This window comes from Maylandia zebra, linkage group LG12 (assembly GCF_041146795.1).
Source record: "Maylandia zebra isolate NMK-2024a linkage group LG12, Mzebra_GT3a, whole genome shotgun sequence".
In the NCBI taxonomy this organism is placed as follows: Eukaryota; Metazoa; Chordata; class Actinopteri; order Cichliformes; family Cichlidae; genus Maylandia; species Maylandia zebra.
Genome location: NC_135178.1, coordinates 23,413,466 through 23,426,971, shown reverse-complemented (window position 1 = coordinate 23,426,971; position 13,506 = coordinate 23,413,466). Strand labels below are relative to the sequence as shown.

The following is a 13,506-nucleotide window of genomic DNA, read 5'->3' as shown; positions in this document are numbered from 1 at the left end:
AAAAACATGTAAGTTTGCAAAAAGACGGATTGCACTTCTGTCAACTCCTGAACTGTCAAACACATTTGTGTTCTTTGTGCAAGCCCGGTGTGACAAAAGATGACCACTGTGAAAGAATTAGGATGATATCTTTCGTGGTCGCTCCACACTGCTCCCACAAAGTCAAATAAGCTGAAGGTTGTCTATTGTAAGTACTTCACAACCCAGAATACCCTGGGACAAAATTCTGATAGTGTGACTGTTGTGACCTTGAGCTTGTCCACCTATATTAGACCCAACCGTCAGTCCTGGTCTAGAAATAGTCCCCTGTAACTCCTCTCTCTAAAAAGGGGACTGTGATGTCATAGTGTTAATAAAGATACAAATAAGTAACAGTTTTTAAAATGTATTTCTTGCCTTATTAATTACTAAAAAAGTGGGATACTACTTACTGCACTTACACATATACTATCTACATGTATCGCAAATAATAATACCCCATTTAAAATGATATGATGCTGGAGATTTCCCATAACAAAGAAAATAAACCAAAACACCTCTACGCTTGTTTGGATATAAATGATGCTCGGGCCATACTAACACGATTACTGCTGTTGTGTGTAATATTCTAACGAGAAACATGCTTCTCCACTTTCTACTATAATTAATGCACCAGATCAACTGCTTGTCTGCACACGTTTGTCAGGGATTCTCCTGTTTAATTTCTCACTCTGTGCCAAGACACATCCGTGTAATTATGTGTCAATGAGCAATTAAGCATCAATTAAGGTTTATTAGGCTGAGAGCATATCACCAGGAACAGTGATTAGTATCTATCTATCTATCTATCTATCTATCTATCTATCTATCTATCTATCTATCTATCTATCTATCTATCTATCTATCTATCTATCTATCTATCCATCCATCCATCCATCCATCCATCCATCCATCCATCCATCCATCCATCCATCCATCCATCCATCCATCCATCCACGCTTTCACTATTTCTCTCTTTTCCTATTTTGCTTTTAAATGCCTCTGTGAATCATGCCAAACTTTATTTTCTGTTTTCTGCCGACCCTGAGTCCAACTCCACGCGCTTCTGTCATCCCAGCAGCCTTCCTCAGTCTGTTCCTCTTCCTTTGTATGCTTTTTTAGAGTACTGGCTGATGCAGCTTCATCCCCATTATTCGGTGCATCTCTGGTCCCTTTCACTTCCCTCTTCTTCTTGAGTGGTGCTACATGACAATCCAATATCTACCAACCTTAGTCTCCTAAATACTCGGCCTTTTCATCTATCCATCTTTATCTTTCCATTAATCCTTGAATGTCCTCTCTGCTGCTGCAGGAAATTTCTTTTCTTTTCTTTTTTTTTTGAGATTGGACGTACCTCGTACTTACAGAAATGTTCTCGGTAGAATTTGCTTTCCCTTCTCTTTTGGTTTTTGAAATTGACCAGCTGTTACTTCCCACAAGGTCAAGGTCAAGGTAACTTTATTTATACCCAAAGACAAGGTAAATTTGCTTTACAGAAAAATGACAGCATTTGGCATCCCTAAAACAAACAAACAAAAAAAACCCCCCACACACATACCTAGTAAATATATAAAGCTCACTGTGGCACATATATAGTAATTTTAGTATTTCGAATCAAAAACAGTTCTTATTTAATTCAGTGACAGCAACGGGGACAAAGCTATTTTTATAACGCTTTGTCCTGCATCTCGGAAATAGAAACCTCCGTCCTGAGGGAAGAAGCTGAAATTCACCCCTTAGAGGATGGGAACCATTTTTAAGGATTGATAAAGCCATCCTCTGTACCTGCTTAGAGTACAGGGAGGCTAAACAAGACTGTGGCTCACCTATCAGACGACTGGACCATCTCACTATCTGATTTAGAGAATTTTTCTCTGTGACAGAGGTCTGGCCACACCAAACAAAAGGATAAAACAGACTCAATAAAAGAACGATAAAACAAAGTTAAAATTTTTTGGTCAATGTGGAAATGAACAAGTTTCCTAAGGCAATAAAGGTGCTGGTGACCCTTTTTACAAACTGATTTGCAATTTTGATCAAAGTTCAGTTTTTCATTTATTATGGTCCCAAGATATTTATATGATTGTACTTGCTCTATTTTCTGACCTTTAATTAAAGTGACTCCGTGCCCATTTTGTTGTTTCCTAAAATCAACAACCATATCTTTTGTTTTAGATATGTTCAGCTGGAGATAAGACTCCTCACACCACTGAACAAAGTCATCAATGACTGGACCGTGGTTAATTTCACCCTCTTTCAGTAAGCTGACAATAACAGAGTCATCTGCATATTTAATAATGACCCTGTTTTCATGTCTGCCCTGACACATATTTGTATAGAGAGTGAATAATAAGGGCGATAGGACGCACCCTTGAGGAGAACCTGTGGAGGAGAACACTGGGTCAGACAGAACCCCATTTATTCTCACTCTTTGTGACCTGTCAGTTAAAAAAATCTAAAATCCAGCCCACCAGGTTTTTCCTGATTTCAAACTGTTCTAAAAGTCTTTTAATTAATATGGGGCTGCATTGTATTAAAAGCCGAAGAAAAATCAATGAAAAGAAGTCTTGCAAAAGTCCCTTTACTCTCTACATGTTTAAGAATTAGATTTAGTAAAGTCAAAAGTGCGTCCTCCACTCCTCTGTTGGGCCTATATGCAAACTGCATTGGATCCAGCTGATGTTCAGTCTCTTTCATAATCACATTTTTTCAAAGACTTTCATTACAACTGAAGTGAGGGCAACAGGCCTGAAGTCGTTTAGAATTTTTGGACGACTAGATTTAGGGACAGGAACCACGACTGCTTCTTTCCAAAGAGAGGGCACATGTTGTGTTTGCAAGGATTGATTAAAAATAACCTGAAATATAGGACTGAGTTCATCAGCACAAGATTTAATTAGGCGGCCACTAATATTATCAGGACCCTGGCTCTTGTTCACATTAACTGTATGAAAGGCCTTTTTAACATCGCTGAGTTCAATGATAAAGTGCTGAGTATCTCTCAGTTTCTGTTTCACTTCCAAAATATCCTCGCTAAAATCAGAAGAACTAAAACGAGCATAAAACATGTTTAAAGCATTTGCAAAATCTCTGTCTGAATTAAAACCATCTAAAATGACCTGACTACTGCTCTGGGGATTTTGAAACCCTGCTATGGTTTTCATACAAGTCCAGGCAGACCCAAAATTTTTTGCAGCAAATTTGCTTTCAAGAAGGTTTTTGTAGCTCTGTTTTGTTTTCAAGATCTCGATTTTCATTTCCTCGATTTTCAATTCACAAGGTTACACTGTAAAATGCACATTGCATCAAAAGCATTTTAGTGAAACCATTTGGGGGCCAGGCTGCAAAGCTTTCTAGACACCCATAGTTTTTCTACCTTCTCCCATTTATCATCATCTTATCATCCTCTTTTTCTTCTTCCTCTTCTTCTTCTGCTTTTGGAGGCTGTGGTCGCTCCTTAAATCATAGGACAGTCGCCTTATCTTCAATTCAGTTTCACCAGTATGGCAAATATTGGAGGTCATCTATTGAAGTAACTTGAAATCAGAAAAACATGTTTCTAGTTTTTAAACAACATGGTGCTGTTGGATTTCTGTGACCAAGCTGATCTTAAAGCATTGTGTGACATCAATGTCCACCGTAGAGGCAAAATACAGTTAGTTCTAAGCGTCCCAAAGAGGGGAAAACTATTTGTGGCTCTGACTTTAACAAAAAAAATCAAAGTAAAGGACAAAAATATTTTCTATAAGCTGCCAAAGTGTGAAATTGAGCCTGGCAAGATTCAAAAGTGAAAGCTAATGATAAGACATGCAGCAGTAAGAACAGGTAAGCTGTGGGATCCTTATGTTCACTATGGTTACATTTACACGGAGTAGATGTTTAGATAAGTCAAATATCTAAACATAAATTTTAGGCTGTTATAATATTCAAAGTTAAAAGTAGAGCTGTGTTTGGAAACGTTTTAGCTAACTGTAGCTTGATAACGGATAGCTAGCATTAGTTTTCCAATAGCTAACTTAAATGCTAGATTCATGGTGCTAAAAGAACCCTAACCCAAAGTAAAATCTAAGATTTTTAACAATTAACAGCTCAAGTTTACAATTCAGTTAATAGTAGCTTCGTGAATGTGCAGCAGTTCTGGAGCATGTTTGAGGAGGACTTTGGAGCCTGTGGGCCTTTGAAAGTGAGACTCTTGTTAGTACTCAAGTTTCTTTTAAACTCAGAGGAGGTCATTCATCAATTCATGCACGGTCTCACATGAAAATTGTTAAATAAATGGAAACGTGTTGAGGATGTTCTGAACTTACAGTTAGCGACCCCAACCATCTCAGTGTGTGGTGAGATCATCAATCCAAATCGGCACCTAGAGAAAATGTCTCTCCTGCTTTGCACGCTATGCAGTCAACGACACATACGTTTGCACTTTTATAGCTTTCATAACTATGGCTCTTTGTTTCTCTGTGAGCACACCACACGTGTGTGGATACTTGTTCATAATGTGATTTAAAGCAAGTTGTGCATGTTTGAATTTTGTGCACGTCTGTAAAGGTGGCCCAGTGTATGATTATGTGGGATTAACTTTTATGGCACTGGTTTAAATGTACATTTACCTTTTGTGCCTCTGCACATTTTGTGTGACTGCAAATAAATTTTCACTTTTTAAAAAATGTTTCTTAATGAAATAATAAGCTAAATTTGCCCCCCTGGTCAAAGTTGGTTTCCTGTTCAGTTGATATGCTTTGATGCCAATCCTGATTTAAGAGTAGAATATATCTCTGATTCTGTTTTAATTATTACATTTTATAAAAGAAATAATAAAAAAAATACATTGAGAAAAACCTCACACTCAAATCAACTAAACATACAAGTTAAAGAGTGAAATTTGTTACAGATTTGATGATAAAGCTCTCAAACACAAAGTAAGTTCGGTAAGTAAGTCAGATTAAAAACCCATAGTTAGGTTGTTAAATATATATATATGTACAATTGGATATATATGATATAATTTCCACACAGCCTTCCAGCAAACCATGCATAGTGTTACAAAACAATTTTTAAGAACTGATTAAGTTAGAGGGAGAACTTGGCTGTACAAAGAGGGCTGCTGAATGTCTGCTATATACAGTAAATATACACAGCCTCATTTTTAGATCAGATCTTTCTTACTTTATTGTACGATAAGTTTGATTAACGTGTTTTGAAAATGAAAATGATTTAAATCTCAGAGGATTCAAGGAGAAGAAACTTGTAGGGTGAGTTTATTCTCTCCATTTGATGGTTTGTTTGTTTGTGTGTATGTGGGTGTGTGGGTGTGTGTGTGCATCTTTTAGAGCAGCCAAAGATATTTACTAATTTCACTTCTTTTTGAATATCTTTAAACTAGCTCATAAAAAAAATAATAATGTGCCATAATATTTTTTTAATATGCCAGTATTAGCCACAAAGCTGTTTTTCAGTACCTGGATAAAACCAGAATAATTTTTTTAACATGCATTTCTTTGACCAGTGACAGTAAACTCAGCTAAACATAGCTGGTCATGGTGTGCCAAAGAAAAATGTTATTAAATTGGTGAGATTATTCCTATAATTAGTTAACAAGGAAAAATGTAAATTGTCTCCTTTTGTTATATATTACAGATGCAGAAAAGTCGTCTAAACTAAACGGCTCGTTTTAAACACACCGATTTCCCTGAAAATGAAGACAAAATGAACGATGCATGTTTTCTTTTTTTTTAGAGGTGCAAATGTTAAGATGGAGCCTAAACATGCCCTATATGTCAGTGTCTCATGGCTGAGTTCAATGTTCCCTCTTTGTGGGTGTGTGAAATTCGCACATGTGAACACACCTCCTGCCCACCGAGAAGGGAGCCATCTGACCTTTTGCTTGTGCTGGAATTAATGAAGAGACTGTCATTTGTGATCTCCATGATTGCATGCTCATCTCACACATGCAGATGTTGTAAATGTACAGCCATGATATCTTCCTCTTTGTTCTGTTTCACATTTCCTGAAATCCCCCATCGTTTTTCTCAAAACCGTAAAGTTCAGAATCACATTTTCAGATTACACTCACTTCGAATGCGACTTCTGGCAAGATCATATTTAACTCAACATTTTTTATCTTTGCTAAAAAAATCCAACGTTGTTTTCTGATCATACAGACAGAGAGGGTAAAAACTCTACTGGGATATGACTACCAGCTAGATCAAAAACAGATTTGACGTACAGATTTTCCAGCTAACTGTGAATGAATGAATAAAAAGCACTTTATTACAAAGATATAGGCAAACATGTTTACAGTATGCAAATGCCAGAGGCAATCTTGAACGCACAGAGTGAAAAAATACATTACAGCAAAAAAGATCCAGAGTTAATTAATGAAAATCCAGTAACTTTAAACATTCCTGGTTAGCCAAAGTTACAAGTCTTTGTGCACCTTGAGACCAGACACCAGGCTTTGACGTGTTTCCTGCTCAAATAGGACAAAGTGTTGCTTGGGAACATGCCAATTCCCGCTGATTCCTTCAAATTTTGCATCTATGTTTATGTGTTCAAGAAATGTGTTTTTAAAGGACTTTGTCAATAATGAGAACCTGTTGTTGTTGGGAGAACAGAAGAGTCTCCTGGTCTCAATGTCCTGGTTATAGAAGCCATAGAGAATCTGCTGAAAATGGGTGCATATATGTATTGTATTGTATTGGTTTTAACAGTTTTGAGGAACTGAGTGTAAGTACTGAGATGGTTGTTTTACTTGTGTTTAATTGGAAGGCATTGGAAGTCTCTCACTGTGAAAATAGGTATTATTAAGAGAGCATTACAAAAAATAAATATGACCATGTGCCTCTCAGAGTGGGATTTAGTGCTTTAGCAATTCAGTAAAGCTGTAATGAGCCAGATTCTTGGACAATCTGCCAGTCAAACCAGTGTGCCTACATAATGACCTGATATATCCAGCGTTTAGGTTGCTAAACAGGAACCAAAAGACACCAGTGACATCTAGTGGCTAATCAGTGTGCCATTACTGAAAAGTTCACCACTCCAGGCAAGGCAGGATCAAGTTGTTATAGGTTAGATCCTCTCTGTCAAGCTTGTAATTAAGCAGGTTTTGCAAGTTTTTCTCATTTTTGTGCTGGAAATGACTCTGATATAGTTTTTTGTACCATGAGATTTTTGCACTATTTAGAAACTGACAAGCTTTAGAAACACATGTACAGACATAGAAAATATCAATCACATCAGAGCAGTTTGAAATGATTGTTTACATAATGATTGCTACAACGTAGAAACAAAATAAAAGTAAAAAAAAAAAAAAAGAAATATTAAAGTGCAAATGTATTATTTTCAAACTATATAGTAATAGAAGTAAGAAAAGGATATATGACAAAAAAGCCACTATATTTTAAACTATCATTATAAAACAATGCAAAAAGTGTGGGTAAAAGGACGTTTTTGGCATGTTTCATTTTTAAGTTTTTTTTGTGAAAGAAAACTTAACTTAAAAAAAGGAAAACACCCTAAAAAGGATTTAACCTATAAACAGCACATCTCTGTAGCACTGGAGTGTGTGATTTACAGCATAAGGCTGCAGTTGAAAAGTTCAGACGGCGTGAGCGTGCAGCAGCCCAGCAGACTGCTCTGACTGAATCCGTCCCCTGTTGTCACGTTCCATGGCTCATACACTGTCACACTGCAAATGAAACACACACACATGCACGAGAAAATGTCCACTTGGTCAGATGAGTGAGTTGTAATATCGTTTTAACTGGGCAACAGTAATAAACAGTAATAAACACACACACACCTGTTATACAGCTCTGTGCAGCAGGCGTGCATCTGTGAGCTGTTGGTCATGCTGGTGTTGTTGAACTCTACACTCAGCAAATGTGGGCACTCAGAATCAGGGATGTACAACATACCTAAAACAAAACAAAAATCCGAGTTGTGGTTTTAAATGTTATGTATGTAGGTTTATTATTTGCTTTTATAAAATATGCCAAACAGATACATTTGGAAGATTTAAAGATTTAGGAATCAATTCAATGTAGCTCAAAATGTTACATTTTAAAAATAATTCTGTTATGCCAGATCACTGTATAAAAATGCACATAAAGATGCAGATGAAGATAAATTGAAAGTACTTATTAAATTGTACGCAGAAATGTTGAAGATTGATCAAAAGTACTTTAAAATGTACATTTTTGCAAAGTGTATATTTTAGTGTACTATCAATAAATGTTTCTTGTTGTGTATTGTGACAGACCGCCGGCCGTCGTTATGAGATTTGTCAATCGGAAGAACAAGGTCGCAGTGCTGAAACAAGGACGCAAACTGAAAGGCACGGATGTTTTCATTAATGAGCATCTGACACGAAAAAACGCAGACATCGCGAGGAAGGCAAGGCAACTGAAGAAGAATGGTAAAATACAACATACATGGGTAACAAACTGTAAGATTTTCATTAAGCTAAACGGGACACCAGAAGAGGCAAAAGTACTGATAGTGAGGAACATGGAGGATCTGGACAAGTACAACTGACACTAATGTATCGAGGTAATATATAACTCTAATGACAATCAAATGATAAATATACCAACATCTCTAATTACACCAGGAAATGACATGGACATGTTGAAATTAATTCTTCAACAGAAAGTAATTGATCTAGATTGTGAATATAAGGAGCATAATATAATAGATCCAGAAATAGATTCTGGAAGTAACTTTCTCTCTACTTTTGTTAAAAATTGTAATTATTTCACTCAGGAACAATATGAAAAAGAAATTAACCTAGACGGGAAGCTCTCATTAATTCACTTTAACAGCAGAAGTATGTACTCTAATTTTGATTTCATTAAGGACTATTTGCAACAATTTTCTCGCCCCTTTAGTGTTATAGCCATCACTGAAACTTGGTTCAATGTCGATAAAGGAATAGATTTTTGTTTGAATGGATATGATTTAAAAAACATGAATAGATTAAATAAGGCGGGCGGCGGGGTTGCTATATATGTTCATAACTCTATAAAATATAATGTTGTAACAACTATGTCTATGGCTATTGATGGAATTTTGGAATGTTTGACTATTGAGATCATGAATGAAAAAAAGAGAAATGTTATAATAAGTTGCATATATCGGACACCCAGTTCAAGTATTGACACTTTTAATGAATGGATAGAAAAAACGTTTGCTTCGGTGAACCAAAAATTACTATTTATCTGTGGTGATTTTAATATTGATTTGCTAAACCCAACAAGGTTAAAAGCCATTGATGATTTTACTGACACGATGTACAGCTTATCACTATATCCAACAATAACAAAGCCAAGCAGAATAACATCACATAGCGCCACTATTATTGACAATATTTTTACTAATGTCATGGATTTCCAAATTAATAGTGGCCTGCTTGTCTGTGATATAACTGACCACTTACCAGTTTTTACTTTGTGTGACTGTGATTTTAAAAAAATAGATACCAAGATCATGATAGCAAAGCGAACAATAAATGAAGAAGCAATTCATGCCTTCAATTTCGATTTAGCACAACAAGATTGGAGTTCGGTGTATGAAGAGTCAGATGTGGACAAGGCTTATGACAATTTCCTAGATATTTTTACTATGTGGTACAATAAACATTGTCCTGTAAACGAACACATGACAAAGAAAAAAAAGATAAAAAGTCCTTGGCTCACAAAAGGAATTATTAATGCTTGCAAAAAGAAAAACAATCTGTATAAACAGTTTATCAAAGTAAAAACAAAAGAAGTGGAACAAAGATATAAAGCATATAGAAATAAATTGACTGATATTATAAGAACGAGCAAACAACTTTATTATAGAAGAAGATTATATGAAAATAAAAACAATATAAAAGGAACTTGGGATGTGTTAAACAACTTAATTAAACAAGGAGCTTCTGGAACATCATATCCTGAATATTTTACTGATGCAAATGGTGAAAATCACAACATGAGTAATATTGTCGATGGGTTCAATAAATTCTTCATAAATGTTGGCCCTGAACTAGCAGCGGACATCCCGTGTCATAAAAATGAAAATATCAGCAATATAAAATCAAATCCCTTTTCACTGTTCCTCTCAGCTACAAATGAGCAAGAAGTAATAAATATCACATTAAAATGTAAAAGTAAGTCTTCAATGGATTATCATGACATAAATATGTCTGTAGTTAAACAGGTTATTCTGAATATTGCTAGTCCCTTAACATATATCTGTAATTTATCATTTCAGTCCGGTTGTTTTCCAAAAAAAATGAAAATTGCGAAAGTAATACCACTATATAAAAGTAATGACAAACACAGTTTTACCAATTATAGGCCTATTTCTCTACTGCCTCAATTCTCAAAAATTCTAGAAAAACTTTTTAATTCAAGATTACAAAAATTCCTTGAAAAACATCAAATAATAAATGTTGGTCAGTATGGTTTCAGAACACAAAGAACCACTTCAATGGCGATAATTGAGGCAGTAGAAGAAATTACTGATGCACTGGACAAAAATAAATATGCAGTTGGTATTTTTGTTGATCTCAAAAAGGCCTTCGACACAATCAATCACTCAATTTTATTGGATAAATTGGAAAGATATGGTATTCGAGGGAAAGCTGGTAACTGGTTAAAAAGTTATCTAACGGGTTGGGAACAATATGTTAGCATAGGGCATTACCATTCAGAGAAACTTGGTATTACATGTGGTGTTCCCCAAGGGTCAGTGTTGGGACCAAAACTTTTCAATGTATACATAAATGATATTTTTGATGTTTCTCAAGTACTTAAACTCATACTGTTCGCAGATGACACCAACATATTTTTCAGTAGCGATGATTATACTCATCTTGTAATGACTGTAAACAGGGAGCTACAATTAATAAAAAAATGGATGGACATAAATAAATTATCATTAAATATAAATAAAACTAAAGCAATGTTTTTTGGTAATTTTAAATATAATATAGAATTACCAATTATCATTGAAGGTGTACCAATTGATAATGTGAGTGAAAACAAATTTTTGGGAGTTATAATTGATAACAAAATTTCATGGAAACCCCACGTCAGACACATTGTTGTAAAGGCTCACCTTTCAACACATTCACTTCACCAGATGCACCTTGTTTCTTTTCCTCACCTTTGATTGGGTGTGGTGCTTGGCCTTAATTGCACTCACCTGTCACTTGTTATATAAGGACTGCACTCACCTACCCCTCACTCTTTCTTCACTCCCACATGGGGCGGCAGCTGAGGTGAGTTTCTCTTTGAGTCTCCTGAGTTCATGTATCATTTTGAGTTACTTAAATCATACTTTATGTCCTTTTTAGAGAGAGCAGTCCATGTGTGTCTTTCTTTCCTTTATCCGTTATACAATAAAACAACAAAACCTGCAAATGATTGATGACTGCTTATTTTCATTCTAATCGGATGAGCCCATGATGACGACTACTGAAACCCTGAACCTTCCTTCCTCCAAAACACACATAAAAACCAAAATTTCCAGAAGCCTCGCAGTTTTGAACAAAGTGAAACAATTCCTTGATAAAGATGCACTTCGTACTCTGTACTGTACCCTGGTTCTTCCATATCTTACATATTGTGTGGAAGTGTGGGGAAACACATATAAAAATACAACTAATCCATTAGTCACAGTACAGAAACGAGCACTGCGTATAATTCACAAGGCTGGTTATCTAGATCATACTCACAAATTCTTTCTTCAGGCAAAGTTACTTAAATTCCAGGATCTGGTTAATTACAATACATCCATAATTTTGTATAAAGCTTTTACTAAACTTTTACCGGCAAATTTACAAACTAGATTTGAAATTCGAGAAAAGGTTTATAATGTTAGAGGATTTGGAGAATTCAAATTACCCAGAACTCGAACAACCCGTAAAGGTTTTTGTGTGTCTGTATGTGGTGTGAAAATCTGGAACAGTCTGAGTTTACAATTGAAACAATGCAAAAATATTCATAGATTTAAATTTCTCTACAAACAGTTGGTCTGGTCACAGTATACTCAATGATGGTTTTTTAGTGTGCTCTGTAATGTCTGTTCTCTTACCATTGCTGGTATGGATTCAAAAAAAAAAAGAAAAAAAAAAGACTGTGCGTATGTATGTACATATATGTACATGTGTGTGTAGATATATATGTATGTATATGTATGTGTGTATGTGTGTGTTTGTTACTTGTAGTTATTACTGCCTGTTACCTGTGGTAATGTAATTTATAATTTATATATTCTGTATTCAGTTATGAAGGCTCTAATTGTTGCTTGCGAGCTGCAGTTTAGATGCTTGTATGCGCCCGGGGCTGTTGATGGGACTGTATGCAATAATGGGCGTAGCTGCGGGAAGTATATTGTTTTGTTTTGTTTTTTTGTTTTTTTGTTGATGAGTGAGTATAGGGGTGGGATTTAATAAGTTTTCTTCGTCCCACTCCTTTTTCAGGCAATTTTTGTTTTTTGTTTTGTGCATTTTATGTTCAATATAGGTATTTGTTGTGCCTGGAAATGAACAAATAAATGAATGAATGAATGAAAATGAATGAATGAATTGTCAGTATTATGTAGTATGTAATGACATATTTCACCCATTGAACTACAGGGAGTGCAGAATTATTAGGCAAGTTGTATTTTTGAGGAATAATTTTATTATTGAACAACAACCATGTTCTCAATGAACCCAAAAAACTCATTAATATCAAAGCTGAATGTTTTTGGAAGTAGTTTTTAGTTTGTTTTTAGTTTTAGCTATTTTAGGGGGATATCTGTGTGTGCAGGTGACTATTACTGTGCAGAATTATTAGGCAACTTAACAAAAAACAAATATATACCCATTTCAATTTATTTTTACCAGTGAAACCAATATAACATCTCCACATTCACAAATATACATTTCTGACATTCAAAAACAAAACAAAAACAAATCAGCGACCAATATAGCCACCTTTCTTTGCAAGGACACTCAAAAGCCTGCCATCCATGGATTCTGTCAGTGTTTTGATCTGTTCACCATCAACATTGCGTGCAGCAGCAACCACAGCCTCCCAGACACTGTTCAGAGAGGTGCACTGTTTTCCCTCCTTGTAAATCTCACATTTGATGATGGACCACAGGTTCTCAATGGGGTTCAGATCAGGTGAACAAGGAGGCCATGTCATTAGTTTTTTTTCTTTTATACCCTTTCTTGCCAGCCACGCTGTGGAGTACTTGGACGCGTGTGATGGAGCATTGTCCTGCATGAAAATCATGTTTTTCTTGAAGGATGCAGACTTCTTCCTGTACCACTGCTTGAAGAAGGTGTCTTCCAGAAACTGGCAGTAGGACTGGGAGTTGAGCTTGACTCCATCCTCAACCCGAAAAGGCCCCACAAGCTCATCTTTGATGATACCAGCCCAAACCAGTACTCCACCTCCACCTTGCTGGCGTCTGAGTCGGACTGGAGCTCTCTGCCCTTTACCAATCCAG

The 13,506-nt window shown here is 35.8% G+C and overlaps 1 protein-coding gene across 1 annotated transcript in view; it reads right to left on the bottom strand.

Moving 5' to 3' along the window:
* Window positions 1-6,170: 6,170 nt before the first annotated feature.
* Window positions 6,171-13,506, bottom strand: part of LOC101466868 (solute carrier family 28 member 3) — a 45,300-nt gene continuing 37,964 nt past the window's right edge. The window contains exons 16-17 of the mRNA XM_004547284.4: window positions 7,820-7,934; window positions 6,171-7,705 (exon numbers count right to left, since the gene is read on the bottom strand). Of these exons, the coding sequence (XP_004547341.1) occupies window positions 7,588-7,705; window positions 7,820-7,934 (233 nt within the window). The 3' untranslated portion in view covers window positions 6,171-7,587. The remainder of the gene's footprint in view (window positions 7,706-7,819; window positions 7,935-13,506) is intronic.